We start from the raw sequence: 15596 nt of genomic DNA on the forward strand, positions 1-15596 counted from the left end.
AAGTACATTTAACACAGTGCACTTTCACTATTTAACTATTGTCAATCTATCAATGAGTACTCCTTTACTCAGTAAGTTACTGTACTCGACTCTTGTCAACACATTCCAGTAACCCATTGCACGTGGTTACAGTGGCGTTTGAGACTTTAAAGTATCCATCAGCTGTACAACTCAGTGTTTTAGTATTACAGTGCCAAGTTAAGAAACACAATCAGAAAATATTTTATGTCTAGATTCTATGGAAAATAAGAGGTCTAAATTAAAATAACTGCCACCAGAATCACATTGCACATCCAGACTTGAGCGAGTGTATACATTTGAAAGTATGAAACAGTCTAATCAATGGTACCATCCTTAGGGCACCTTACAATCATGGTAAAGACGAGATTGGGAGAATGTTACACTCATAAGAACAATAAGAACAATTACAATCGAGAGTAGGTCATTTGGCCTATCCAGGATGTATCCTGCCTTGAGCTCTCCAATGAACAGGTATTTGATGAAGTGGCTAAAAATGGAATGGATAAATACAGTAAATTTTAATAAGTGAGCTCATTCATAGCCTGTGTTTGTTCCTGCCACAAACATTGTATTTGAAAATAAGGAATGAAAACTCTGTTGCATTTTTAATCCATGGATTTCCAGAAAGAAAGTAACCAGGGTATTATTTTAACAACATGTCTGGATACCTTGTTTAAATGTGTTTTCATAACAAATAATACTTTAGGGGTCTTCCTTGATTTCCATCAACCATTTCATTTGTTCAGCGTTCCAAAAACTCTTCGGATATTGCTCCAAAACCTATTCAGTGAATATCCTTTCTTCTTTTTTTCTTCTAGAGCCGAAAACATGCAAATAAAGTTCGCTTGTATTACATGCTGCATCCGATAGATGGAGGATGTCCGGCCAAGAAACTCAGGACAGACAATGTAAGCAAATGTATTTCTTTAAATGATCTCCTGCATAAGTATATACTGTAATACAGTATGTGTGTATTAATATTAAGAAAACAAAATTTAATTTATGAGCTCTTTTTAAGAAACCTTAATCCCCTCACAGCAGTACACATACTATACACAAACCGAAGTGAAAAGAAAATGAAAACGCATCACTAAATAGCCCAATTAAGATAGAAAATCTTGTTGCGAGTTCCTCTTCCTCAGATGTTGTGCAGGACAAGATAAGAATCTGCTGCCAAGTGAAGGCTGTTCCTCTTCAGGACTATGACCAGGAAAAACAAAGTCCTTAGGCAGTGTGCAATTACTGTACATAGGGTAGGAGTTATTGTCACGCCCTCTATAGCTAGAGGGTGCTCCTAGTCTGTCCTGTCCCTAGTTTCCTGTGCTTTGTTTGTCCTTTCGGTGTGTCTCGGTCTGGGGCTATATATTTCCGGGTCACGCTTTCCTCCTCGCTCAGCATTGGGGATTCGGATGTCCTGAGACCCACCTACCCACCAGGTCGCCCCACGTCTGTGGCCTGAGGGCATAGGTTTCATAGGTTTAGTTGGCTCATAACCTACAGAGTTCTGTCCATATTGTAGTTTAATTACCACCTTAGTAGTTACCTCAGAAAGTAAGATGATGCAGTAGTCTCATCCTAGTGAAACAGGGCAGAGATATTTCAGCAGCAAATAGAGTAAAGGCCCTAACTGAGCATTGTTCTACATACTGTATGGAAAAAGGTACCCTTGTGACATTCATGATATCCACTATCTTTCATCAAGGCTTTATCTTCAATAACAACAATGAAGTCACCAACTTTGCAAAGCTGATGCTCAGACCTACAGTATAAGTATTGGCTCAGTCTTGTCACAAGATTCACTTCAGAAAACTATCTTGCATCCATATCTTAATGTCAGACACATGAAAAATCCAGAAACCAAAAGAGTAGTGTCTCATTTAGTCAGCAAATAAATCTGAGTGTCATCATTATTACACAAACCCAAGTCCCTGATGGTTAATGATCAGACCAGATGTTCAGAGGTAACATGTAAACACTAGATAATAAAGGTCTCGGCACAAAGGAGTCTTGTGGATTTTGCTGAGTACCTGGACAGCTCAAGATGGAAATCATTCAAGATTTTTTAGATGACTTCTGGTAGCCAAATAAGACACAACTGAATGCGGGAAGGACTAGCTATATGGTTTATGCTGTAATTGACATATCAAAAGCTGCACTCAAGTCCAGAAGGAGATGAGTATTGAGTGACTCAGAGGCAGATCCCATAAGTATGCTTTGAAATTTCATCCAAGTAATGAAAGTACACTATTTTTCAGTTGAAGACAATATATCCACTTAAGATTTTTGTGTAAGTTGTCATAAAAGATTTGGAAAAAATATATATTCTTTGTTATTAAAATGGATTAACTATTTATATACAGAGCAATTATTAAATGCCTGGATCAGAAACCATTTTCTATAAATGGTAGGAATGGTATTGGTCAACAGTTTAAAAGTCGAATGCTATAAAAATGTTTTTGAAAATAATGGAACAAAAAATATTCTGATAGCCAGTTACTATCAAATGTACAATCTGGGCAAATACAGCCTTTTGTGACCTAAACTACATTCAGGAGTGTACTGTATTCTATTTATAGACCCTTGAACTTTTCAGAAAATCAAATCAAATAATAGTTGTCAAAATTTGTTTTTGACAAATGAAAAGAGCATAATGTGAATACATCTTATTCCTTTAATCTTTGAGATTCTCCTGACAGCAGCAATTCAGCAATTATGTACCACTGCCATTTCTTGGTAAATAACTGCAAAATAATAAAAGTCTATCCTGACTAAGGATTATTCAGGAGAACAAGGATGCAAGTGGTCTTTGTTAGAAAATATACATTGTAATTAAATAGATCTTGCATGAAGGTTAAATCTGGGAGATGCTGTGCAATTCAAAAGATGAGTCATTATGACTTTTCTTGTCTCACCTTGTGTTCTAAGCACTGATGTTTCCAGAGCTGAAAGGCCATGATTTGCATTGGTGGTCTGCAGTCTTCATATACAGGATGTATTTCAGTAGTGATCGAGACTAGTAAAGCAAAGGGCCCTCAAGTCTGGGGTGTACCCCAAAAGCAGTCTACTAGAATTGATAGTTGTAAGCAAGTTTCATTTCGTGTTAAAATTTAAAAAAGATAATGGTAAACAGTAAGGAGGATCTCTTGTTTGTCTAGGTTAAAGGGAACTTCATTCCCAATTTGTCAGACAGGTTATTAAATCTCAATAGCAAAATAAATTCATTGACGTTATAGAAAAATGAACAAATTTCAAATTAATCACAAAATCATGAACTGCATGAAAGTACTGTAAGTCACCTTGTTGTCACAAACTCTCATTAAAGTTCCCACAAATTGTGACATGAAGCGGCCCTTCCTGCTCACTAGTTACCATAATGACTAATGTAATGTGATGTACGAGGAAATAAGTACAGGTTGTGCAGCAGACATTTCTTCGCAGAAATGTTCCAACATGATCTGCATGCAGAGTTAACACATAAGTAGTATTTGTTTGCAAAAACATCTGGAAGTCGAGAGCAATATTTCTATTGGATTGAAAGAGATGTATTCACAAGCCTGCTTGTTTACAAAATCAAAAGGCCTCATCACGTCACCAGAAGTTTTGTTGCCTCATTCTGATTCACAGAACATGGCACGCATGGCTGCGCACACCTGGAAATTTTGCTGATTTTCTGATGTTAATTGGAGGCTGTACAAGATACTGTGTACATTTTTCTTTTAATGTGGTTTGAAATGCACTCATCAAAGCTGATTCTTTCGAACCTCCGAAATATAAAACTGCAGTGCAGTTCCCCTTTAATAATAATAATAATAATAATAATTATAATAATAACATCACTTTATTTATCCTTTACAATTTCTTGCATTAGGAATTATCTTTTCGCATATCCCAGCTTGCTCTCCATGAGACACACAGACAGGGAGAGAGCCTGGGGTCAGAGCGCAGGGTCAGCCATTGTACGGCGCCCCTGGAGCAGTTGGGGTTAAGGGTCTTGCTCAGGAGTCTATCGGAGTAGGATTCCTCTGCCGGCTGTGTGTTGTATGTATTGTATGTATAAAGTGTACACCTCAGTAGTAAACAAAGGAGAAAATCTTTAGTAAGCTGTTATTATTTTTTACCAGTACTTACTGCACAAATAGTTGTGTATAGGCCAAACACAAATGCCTATTAAAGGCCTATTTTCCTGTGTATTCCTATCGCTAAAAAGTCATTTTTAACTGCAGAGTGAAGGTTTTATGTAATCGAAACACCTTTCAACAGTGATGGGCATGGAATATTCCAACTTAAAACATGTTCTTTAAAAAGGGCAAATCTTGATTTGAAAAAAGATATCAGGGTTAAAGAAATTTTATGGTACGAGTAGAAAAGGTGGATGAAAAACTACACCAGTGTCGGTAGAGGTGCGAAAGGATGAGAATGCAGTAGTAATAAAGAGAAATCAGAATATGGTGACAAAAGAGATATGTAAGCTTGAGGATGACAGTGCTCCCAGAGCAGATGACTGGCATTCAGGAAGACATTTCACTGCCATTAGATGAGAATGAAAGAATGATCTGGGCTGCATCAACAGGGTAGTAGTAGGAGAAAGAAATAAGAGAACCCAGAATTTGGGAGGTAAAAATAAAAAAGAATGGGTCCTAGTACTGATGCTTGTGGAACACCTGTGAAGAGGTGAAGGGAAGGAGACTCCCAGTAAGGTAACTAAAAGAATAACTAGACGGACATGTCCACACTGTTGAAAGAATGATTCCAGAAATGCTAAGGTCAGAGTGCAAGGACAAAATAAAGGTGTGGTCATCAAGTCAATGAGTATTGAGTTAGTGGAACATGAAGTAGAAATATCTGCATTAAAATGTCCCCTTATTTCTACATTTAAAAATTTTGTCCGGTAAAAATTTCAAACATTTTAATACAAATGTTCGTGACATATCATGTATTAAATAATATATAATAAAATAAGATAACATGTTATAATATTACAGCTTTCATATCAGTGTTAATCGTAATGTTAAAGACTATATTTTTATGTTTCATTGTGAAGTCATTACTTTATTTTTGTTCTTGTGTTGTTTGCAAACAAACATTTGCATTAAAGCTTAGGTGCCGGTTTATGATATTTCTGTTTATTATGTTAAAAAAGAGGAATAGAACTTACTGCCATCACATCGCTGTTAGACTGAAGACCTTTAATATCTACAGAAAGGCTTTTGGTTGAAGTGTGAAATGCATTTCCCCTTTTGAAAAACGAAAAAAAAACATCTGTTTATTTTCCAAAACCATACTTAATTGAGAAAAAAATTTTGCTACACCTGTATGTCTCTTGCTATATTTGGTCTTTTAAAATGTTACAGTTACTTTCACATAATGTGCAGAAGTTTTATCCCCAGGAGTGAAAGGCTTTGAAAATCACCCAATTAGCTAGGAAATATGTGGAAAGCCTAAAAGATACCAGTTGATAATGAACACTTTGAAATAATGTCTCCTTCAGAAATATTTTTTAACATTTTCTTCTTGTTCTTATTGTTTGTACAAAGCAACCATATCTTCACAGAAAGATTTATAAAGGGAATAACTAGATCTGGGTTATACTGTTGCTGGAAGAAGAAAGTGTTTCAATGTCAGCTTGTGTAAGCTGGGGTTTTTACTTTAATTACACTATCTTTGGCATCTGTCAGTCAAGGAGGTTTCCCCTCCATGAATGCTTCGTACACATGGTGAAAAAACTGAAGTAACTGGAGATTTTTCTTGCTCTATCTGCTCTATCGTCTGTCAGAAGTCTTTGGGAGCGATTAGAGTTTATCAGAGCAGTGCAGGAGCTACTGCTGACAGCTTCTGTTGGGGTGAAATTAAAACTCACCATCCACCTACAGCTGCAGGACACAGAATGTGGTATACTGCGATTCTGTTCTTAAGGCTTCACAGCACTGTTTGTATTCTGTTTATGTACAGACAAAAATGTTATTCTGTACAGTTTCAGTGCTACTTCATTTGCAAAATGTTTTGTTTGCACTGTCTGAGGCAGGACATTATCTTGCATAGAAGATTAGCGTCGTGAGAGGCACACTGATTTAACACGGAGAGAAATAGAACTAAAATATAAAGCAAAATATCCTGAAATGAAGTTTAAACTATGAATTGCGGTATTAAGAAAATAATTAAAAACGTATTGAAATTCATTTAAACATTAGGGCTGGTCATTTATGCGTTTAATTCTATTTCAGGTACATATTGCTTCATACCGGATACAGTATGTCTTTTAGCAGATTTTCTAAATGCACTGTATGTCATTCTATTTAACTCCACTTATCCAGTAGTTCTCCATGCCTTGATGTTGTAGGACTGCCATGTACAGTATATCAAAAATAGCATCTTGTTTTAGGTTGCTTTACAATTGCTTTTCTAATTGGGTGGATTAAGCATTCAGAGGTAGTCAGATTAACCAGGCTGTTCCTGCTTTCCACTGTGTTGTTGAATGAATATCACAATTTTCTCACACAGATCTATTCACTTTCTTTTCTGCTTTTTTAATTCACTGAAATGATTAATGCCCACTATCATGTCATTCCTTCCTTTAACACTTTGTTCAGATGACAGGTACCCATCATTGTACTTCTCTGTGCTATTAGATCTAATGATCCCTCATTTCTTCCTTCCTTGATAACACTCATTATTTTGTTTGATCCCAGTCATTATTTTAATTAATAATTCTGTTTCAAGGCTGAAATCAAAACTTTACACTACCAAGGTTTTGTTTTTTTTGTGATTTGTGCATGATTGTACAGTATATAGCCTGTAGTTTCTACATGTAGCTTGTATATACAACTTTATGCTTAAAATAAAAGAAAATCATGCAAGTTTAGATAATGAGACCTAATTTAGAATATTATGTTCTTCTTTGTTCATCACATAAAAAAAGAAAAATAAATTACAGCCTTAAACTTCATAACAAAGAGAAGCCGTTGTACGTCCTGTTTTGAAAGGTACAATGCACAAAAGTGTTGTACACAGACTGAAGTCTTCAGAATCCTCAAAGATATAGACAAAGTATACCCACAGGACTACTTTGAAGAATGAATTAGTGATCCAAGATAACAATTGGAAATTAAGTGCTTGTGATACAGTAAATAATGTAACGCAATGGGGGTTCAGGTGGGCGCCCTTGCCCGCCTAGGGTCGGCCCCGCACCGTAGGGGGCTCGAACCCGGGACTCCCGTGTCACTCAACAGGGACCCAGCCCGGTGAGCTAAAGAGAGACCTCTCTACAGCTCAGGGGCTGTGGTCCTGCTATTACAGGGAAGGGCGGCTCTGGTAATCCGGCTTTTACACAGTACCTGTCGGCCATATGCCTTACAGTAATAACAAATGTGTAAGACAGCTGCATAAACTTTACAATTATATTTTTTAATTATAATGAAAATAGATTTCTATTATTTTTAGGTTATAAAATAGTACCCTGCTGGGAGTGATATAGCTCACACACAGTTCTAAAGATCATCTAACAAGTAGTCCTTTTTTAGAAATATTTCACATAATGAGACAATTATTGCAAAGTCCTTGAGACATGACCCCAGGCAGAGAACCCTATTTTCCTCCAGTGTCAGTTAATTAAATATTCATTTGTTTCATTTGCTTTCTCAAATTCTGTTTAAAAGATGGCTCATCAGATCATTACAAGTAGTAACAAAAGTGTGTACTTGGTCTTACTGTACGTTTAAACCTAGAATAATTAGGTTTGCATATGACAAAATTAATTTTGCTTTAGATGTACTTCAGCCAAGCAGTAAATCAGCTGTTTTCTAAACTGAGATTGGGGGATATAGTGGGGTGGAGGTAATTATTTTTCCAGTACACTACCTCTTAGAATATAGTGTACAGATCAAAGCACCACGTACAACTCCTGCCGCCTGAGTCTCTGTCAGGAATAATCAGTATTGTGTGAACCCTGCTAATGCTTTTGGAACTGATAAGAGTGTCAAAATACGGGCACATCAGCAAATGCATTGGTAGAACTGCATCACCAGTGGCCAGTTCTGGTTCTTGAAATATGATCAGACATTGAAAAGGACCAAAGCAGGATGTGCATTTAGTATTTAACTGAACTGCATAGGTTTTCTTTTCTTTTTTGTTCTTTGTGGGCTGATAAAATGGCAGTTTTCCAGAATTTAAGAGGATTAGAAACATTCATGATTATACTATATGATTAAGAACACAAGGAATATGAACTACAGTATAAACATAGATCAGGAGATAATGTTTGTAGGGAGAGGGATATTTCTCAATGTCTGAAGAATTGGAATACAGAGACAAGTAGGAGGACCCTGGGCTACCATAATCATTTACACCGTACAGTACTTGTATGTACTGTACCTCAGGGGTAGAATTATAGTTAATGTGCATTAAAAAATACCACAGTTAGCTGCTATACAGAATATGCATGTTCTTTTTTGGATGGCAATGCAGTATGAATGCAAGATCATCCCAACTGTAAATGCCTAAGTGTCCTGTCACCAGGACAAGTCGCTGGGTGTCGGAAACATGCCACAAACTAGTTTTCCATGCTGCGTTATCCCATGTCAGTCAATAAGTGTACTGTAGTGCAAGAGGAGGCTGCCCTGTCCATCTGTGTTGTACAAATTAGCTTCTGACATTTTGTAGTAATAGGAAAAAGGCCCCCAAGGACAGTTGAAAACTCCCTAGCATCTGTGTGCATGACGTAATGTACAACTCAGTAGAGAAACTGAAGACCTCTTCCACCACCACTGTTGAACACCAAGCCTTCTCTTTTGGCCTCCCCACCTTGCCTTGTTGAGGACTCCCAATCTCAGATAGCACTGTAAATTGGAAAGGGCATTTATTTTTGCAAAGGCCTTGTAAAACAGTCTTGCTGCTGAGGATCACATTTGCAGAAAGCAACAGCGGGCTCAGATTAAATGCAATAATGCAATAAATGATTGTACTTTCCTTCCTTATACTGAACACAAAAGAAAGGGAGCATGCTGAAATTCTTCACATTTCAAAAGAATTCATCAGTCTTTTTTAAAAGAACAAATCATATAAAGGAAACAAGCACTTATTTTCCAGATCAAAGTCATTCAAAGGCCATTCATTTGGTTCTCTGAATATTTTTTTTCTGTTTCTTTCAGAAGCTGTGGTATAAATAAAGGAAAATCAAAACAACAGATAACCCCCCCCATCTCTGATTTAAAAATCCCCTGTGACCTTGGTGTTCCAGTTTAGATAAGTAGGTTTTTCTGTCCTACTTCCCAGTTTTCCTGAGCAGCATTTACCTCCACATAACCATCATTAATCCGTGAACTCCATTTAGTACTCTCCAGCACTAGCAACTATCCACAAAGGACTGCATCAGAGAGCATGCAACATGTCCTTCTCTGACATAGGCTGCTTCTCACCAAGGCAGGCCAGAGTTGTACACAAAACTATACAGAAATAATAGATCTCAAAACTCCTTTTACAACCCAGTTAGAAAAACGCAGATAGTTTTCAAATAATCTAGACCAGGGCCTTCATGGGCCTGGGGGTTTCTGGGTTTCCCTCCATTCTCACCATTACTAAATTAAACAAATTAATTAAATAATACATAGCCAAAATACCTGTGTTGTGGGTCTTACTAATTAAAATATACTCATAAAAACCACAAGATCTGGGGTTGCCCATACATGATAGATCTTGGTAGACATCAGTTTTCCTGATGCTAATTAGAAGGGTGTTCTATTGATGGGAAACACAAGAACTGCCCTGTCCCAGTTGACTTAAGATGATCCTTAGCAATCTTACTGAATGATGAAACATGCAGAATTGGTAAATCTTACAGGAAAGAATAATTCAATCCATGTGTTTTAGGAGCTTCTGTATAATACATTTAAAAGTGTTCTGATTATTCTGTTTATTCATTTCAAATTATTTACTTTTATTGTCTTTTGCTAAAGTAGATGGTGTTCTAGGAAAGATCTTGCTCTTTTGAAGAATTCTGTGGATTCTTCAATATGCATATATTTCACAGGATCTCTGTTTTTTATCTAATTGAAACGACGGCGCATCCTACCATTGCCATACTGTGTATTTGATTGTGCTTAGCATTACAGGTCTATAAGGGCTTGAGTGTTCTATGGTTGCCTGGTGGTAGGAACTAAAAATAAAAGAAGTGCCGTGGGGTTTGAATTAGTATGTTGCCAAGTGCTGTGTTTTGTTGTGGCAGAACTAATATGAACTGACAGCTGTGTAAAATCAATCCTGTGAAAGTTAACATGATAACCTGTTCACTTAAAAAGCATATGATCATGTAGCACAAAGGAATCTTTAGTCCTTGTCAATATTCGGTTTTGTCTCAGATAGCTTTCTACACCTGAGTATCAGAATGACTGGTTGCAACTAACATCAAAGGTCAGCTTCAGTAGTTTAAATGTAAGACTAAATCAATTAAGACATGAGCAGAATGCATAGCTGCACTTTTGCATCATCTCAGTTAGCGTGATTCTTTACGCTTCCATTAAATATCCTATTCAGTGACAAGATGGGTCAGTGCAGAAGTGATAACACTAGGTGTTTTGCAGAGGTCTCTTAGCACAACATGCTTAGCATGGTGCAGAGGTCTCTTAGCACACATTGTATATAAGTCCTTCAAAAAGTAAAACTTGCAATGCAGTATTATTGGTAAAAATATTGCTATGCTTTCTTCAGTCTGCCCAATGTTACAGTCATAACAGATCCTAAAGTATTCTGAGTAAACTACTGGCACTTGAACACTGTTTTCAAAGGTACCTATTGTTAGCTGGATTCAGTTCCACTGACATTAGTGCATGTAAGTGTATTCTAAAGATGTTGCTTTATTCAAATTCAACTGACCTTGGGTCCTTTTGAAAGCAGTGTGGAATTGCTATTTTAATAAGCTTCAAATACTGATATTTTGGAATTAATATTTAAATACAACTCCAGTGGGTGTTGATCCTTAATGGAAATAATAGTTATCTTCTCTGAACATATTTAATAACTATTTGATTTCAAAGACAGAGTTCACCAGAAGTATAGCTTAGGCATAGTTTTAAGACATTGTTAGGCTAAATAGCAATATTATTTTCTAGTTTATCAATTGTGAGTGTTGAGCAAAGCCAAAGGACATTGTGGCACATCAGGATTTGAATGTGAGAAAGCTGGCTGTCAGCTGTCAGCAGGCACTGTAAACAGAACAAAAACACTTAAAACAGAGAAGAATAAAGCAGGAGACTTGTTTTTTTGGTGCCAGCTGCTTTCAGCTCACCTTCTGTCTCATCATCTTGGCAGAGCTGGTAGAAATGATAATATTTGCAGAACATAAAACAGTCAGCTAACCCCCATCTGGCTGCAATAAGGTAGAGTGTTGCCTCCATGGGCTCTGCTTTCCTTCTTTGTTGCTGCTTCAGATCACTCTAATTATGTGAAACTGAAAAGAAAACAGAAACAGTCTCTTATGCAGTCTCAGTTCCTCACAACATCAGTTAGTAGTGCTGACTATGGTATCAGGCCCTGATTTTAAGGGAATAAGTGGGGAAGGTCACAGGTACTTTAATGAGAGAATTTGGTGAGTAAAATAATTATTTTAAATACAATCTGTGTGTATAATATTCTGATAAGATGATGTGGGGGTTGGAGTGTACTGGTGTTATACCAAATAACATCCCAGCCAAACAAAATTAGGTGCTAGTAGCCTCAGGCATGCTGTGTGGTGTCTTTTCATAGTTTTTTATATTCCAAAAAGTATATGTGATTTCCTATTCACATAAAAGTGTTAACTTTTTTTCTAATTTCAGTAAAAACTTTTTAAAAAGGTAAAATTGGATTGATGTCTCCATTCAGTATATTTCTGATGGTGTCTGTTAAAGGTCTAGTAGACCCATTTCCAAAAAGCTTTAAATGTCATTGCAAAGTACCTGACTAGATTTAAAATTCTAAGTTCTTGTGTACTTATTCACATCCTGACCTTTGTTTTCATATTTATAAATATGAAATTGTGACTCTCCAAGGAGCTCTGTGCGAGGGTTTGCAGGAAGAGCCAGATTATGTTACTGAAGCCCTCTGATTTTTTCAGGCATTTTGTTTTCTGATATGAAGTCCTTGAAAGTAAGAGGGCTTGAAACCAGAATCAGTGATCTCATTGGGCTAACCACATCATATTGTTTCCAAGACAATCACATATCTTCAAATTTATCCCAAAAATATGAAAAGGTACACAAGATTATAGAATCTTACATGTACAGTACAAGAGGCAGGAGATGTATTGACTATGAAGTTTTTAGAATAGTGTCTGCAAGACCTGTTTTTGTACTGTCTACAGTGAATGAAAAATAGTGTATCATGCTATACTTTTTATAGATTTCTGCATTATAAGTCATTTGTGAACTTAAAAGTAGACATTTTCCACACAAACCAGCAAAGGCACTGACCTTTTAATAATGAAAGCCATTATCCAGGTTATCTCATTATTGTAATAAGACCATTTATTGTGGACAAAATTGAAATACACAAGAAAAGTAGACCAGATCTAGTTAAATCCATGTAAAATGGCTTAAAATGAGTCACTTTTGAGAAGATAAATTGTAAGAAAGATTACAAATAAGAGGAGGCCACTGAGGCCCTTGTTTCTTTGTGTTTATGTCATGTGCCTCTAGCGCCTGTAACATTTTTGCCTCTTTGATGGTAACATTTAATATTTTTAACTTTGTCATTCCTCAGCCTTGTTTTTTTCCTCCGTCAATACCTTAGTGAAATATTTAATACATCAGCCATTTCCTTTTCATTGTCTAGTTGTCCAGATACATTTTAATTCACCTTTTACTGGTGTTTGATGTTTCAATTCTGAAAATAAAATATTTTATTATTCATTTTAGCCTCCATTGTAATATTCCTTTCAGTTTGTCTCTTGGATTTTCTAACTTCCTTTAATTTACCTGTGCTTGCAATTCATCATATTCCTTTTCTTCAACTGGATTTTTTGATAATTTCATTAAGTTCCTTCTTTCTCCTTACATTTGTTTTAATTGGTTTATTATAAAACATTTTAAGCTCCTGCTTTCTGACATTTGATTTACTTACACTTGGGATAAATGTGTTCGGTGCTCCATGCAGAATCTCTTTTAAACTGTTGCCATCCATTATCTACTGTATTCCATTATTCATATTCAGATATTCATTCACTATGTCTGCTTCTTTCATGCTCTCTTATATTTTCAGGTTTGCTTTCCTGAAAGTATAAGCTCTTGATCTGGATTTCAAAGTGTACTTGAAAGCATATTATATTTGGAATACAGTACCCTAATGTTTGTTCACCTTGATTTTCTTCATACAGTCCAAATACTGTATATGCAAAATGTATTGATCTGTTGAAAAGACTAGATCAATGCAAGAATTCCATCTTGTGGGTGTTTTGAAAACTGAGTAAGAATGGTATGTCTATGTCTATAAATGTTTCTGATTTTTGACATTCCTATTGTTTTTCCCAGACTATGTAAGGAAAATTGAAGTTTCCCATGAAAAACATTTTTACTTTCAACATATATTCTTAGTTTGATTGTATTGTTTGCACTATAATTAATATCTAAATGTGGTAGTTTGTAGTATATTACTAAGATATGCCTTAAGAATAAGAATAAGAATATGCCTTTTTAATTTTTTTTATTACTGATCCATTGAGATTCTGAGAGTCTTGATTACTCTTGTTCCTCCTTCTTGCCAATAAATACATTTATCATATTTCTGATGCCCATTTTTTCCCAACAGGCTGAACTCATAAATACAAGAATAACATGACATTTCTTTTTCTCCTTAGGCTTATTTATAAATGATTAAGTACTGTACCTATCTTAAATGTATGATCGATGAACGAAAGATTTACAGAAGGGCATTTCTGTAACAGACATGCACATTTATAGACCACATTATATTATACAGCTTGCAAGTTATCCCACCCAAAACAGAAAAATATTTTTTTCCAGTTCACTTTTCAGTGCTGGTTTGAGAAATAAGAATGGTGAAGCTGGTAAACAATTGTTTATTTGGAGGGTACTGTATAAAGCAAAAAAATGCAAATTGAGATTTTAAGTAAAACGTTTTTGAGAAAATGCTGATAATGCCTCTTGAATGCATTGCATTTTACCAGTAGTCAAATATTTCCTTTATACAAAAATATGAAATACAGTATTTTTGTCAATATGGTAACTTATGCACTGTTTATGTACAGTAACGTGTGTAACTTTCATATAGTATATGTATGCCAAAAGACTTGTACAGTAGCTTTATTGTTGAAGCTTGAAGATTGTAGAAGATTGTTGGGTTGGTGAATGTCAAAAATGCGAATTATGTCTTAAAAAAACTGATAATAAAAAACAATTAAGATGATCAGAAAATTTACTGCATATGAAAATTTACTGCATATGTATTGGACTGCATATTAATTTTCTCAAATTCCTGTCCTTCTTGAACAGGAGTGCCCACCAAAATTTAGTGATGTGGGATCTAGGTTTTTACACTCATCTCAAAAAGCTTCCCCTTGTCCACATACACAGACTTTCATATACTGTATAAAACGTCCTTATTTTTTTCATTTTTGTTTAGATATACAGTGTCCAATAACCCAGTCTTCGGTGCACCAAATTACATGAATTGTGCAATCTCTCTATGTTTAATAATAGTGTTTCACACAATTTTTGCTCATTAAGTAGTGAAAAGCACTCAGACACTGCCTTGATCAGGCTGTCCCTCCATCTGAACTTGTGTATGTCTAACCAGTTTCCTCCTGGGCACGTGAGGTCAACAGTTACTTTAGAAGAGTTACTAAGTTTAGAGGCTGAAATGGGACAGAATGTCAATGGATCAAAAATATAATGATCACTCAACAAAATAGATGTCTCAGATTCCACATGGGGTTCAAGTACCTCAGTAAAACTGCAAATGTGTTGGGAAAAGTGTTTTTTTTGTAGTCAGACTAGACAAAACTGGAAAATTTTACCAAGTGTTACATCTAACACAAACCCAACATAGTCAATCAAAACCAATCCTAATGTCAAGAATGGTGGTGGCACCACTATTTTAAAGTGTTGCATCTTATCAGCAGGAACTGGGAAGCCTTTCAACACTAATGGTAACATGGAACAAATTATTGGCACATTTTAGAGGAAATCCTGCTTCAGACCTATTTCAGTCTTCAGCTGAACAATGATCCAAAGCATAGGGACAAAGCTACACTGGAGTGGCATAAGAATAAAAAAAGTAAATACCCTTGAATGGCCCTGTCAAAATCCTATTTGGAATACAATTGAGAATCTGTGGAAAGACAAAATGCAAGACAAATGGGTAAAAATTGCAAGCAGATGTTCAAAGTTGGTAGAAATGTACTCATAAAACATACCTATGCTTCCAAAGATGCTTCAACCAAATGTTGAGTTCATAGGCTTGACTATTTATTAAATCAACATACTGTACATGGGTTTTTTGTTTTGCTTATCATGCTTTCCAAAGTCTTCAGTTTGTGTTGAATGAAATCATAAGATTAGAAAACGTAGATACAGCGTGCTAATACCTGGCCT

The 15596-nt window shown here is 35.8% G+C and overlaps 1 protein-coding gene across 4 annotated transcripts in view; it reads left to right on the top strand.

Annotated features, from left to right (window-relative positions):
• Nucleotides 1-15596, top strand: part of zmat4b (zinc finger, matrin-type 4b) — a 130363-nt gene that overhangs the window by 48935 nt on the left and 65832 nt on the right. For 3 of the 4 annotated variants that reach the window (XR_011182874.1, XM_006625361.3, XM_015345661.2), the window contains one exon: nt 840-929. The exons of the other annotated variant lie outside the window; for it this stretch is intronic. Coding sequence is in view for 2 of the 3 variants with exons in the window: in XM_006625361.3 (XP_006625424.2) it covers nt 840-929 (90 nt within the window). In the remaining variant the exon portion in view is untranslated. The remainder of the gene's footprint in view (nt 1-839; nt 930-15596) is intronic. 4 annotated transcript variants of the gene reach the window in all.

This window comes from Lepisosteus oculatus, chromosome 2 (genome assembly GCF_040954835.1).
Source record: "Lepisosteus oculatus isolate fLepOcu1 chromosome 2, fLepOcu1.hap2, whole genome shotgun sequence".
Classification (NCBI taxonomy): domain Eukaryota; kingdom Metazoa; phylum Chordata; class Actinopteri; order Semionotiformes; family Lepisosteidae; genus Lepisosteus; species Lepisosteus oculatus.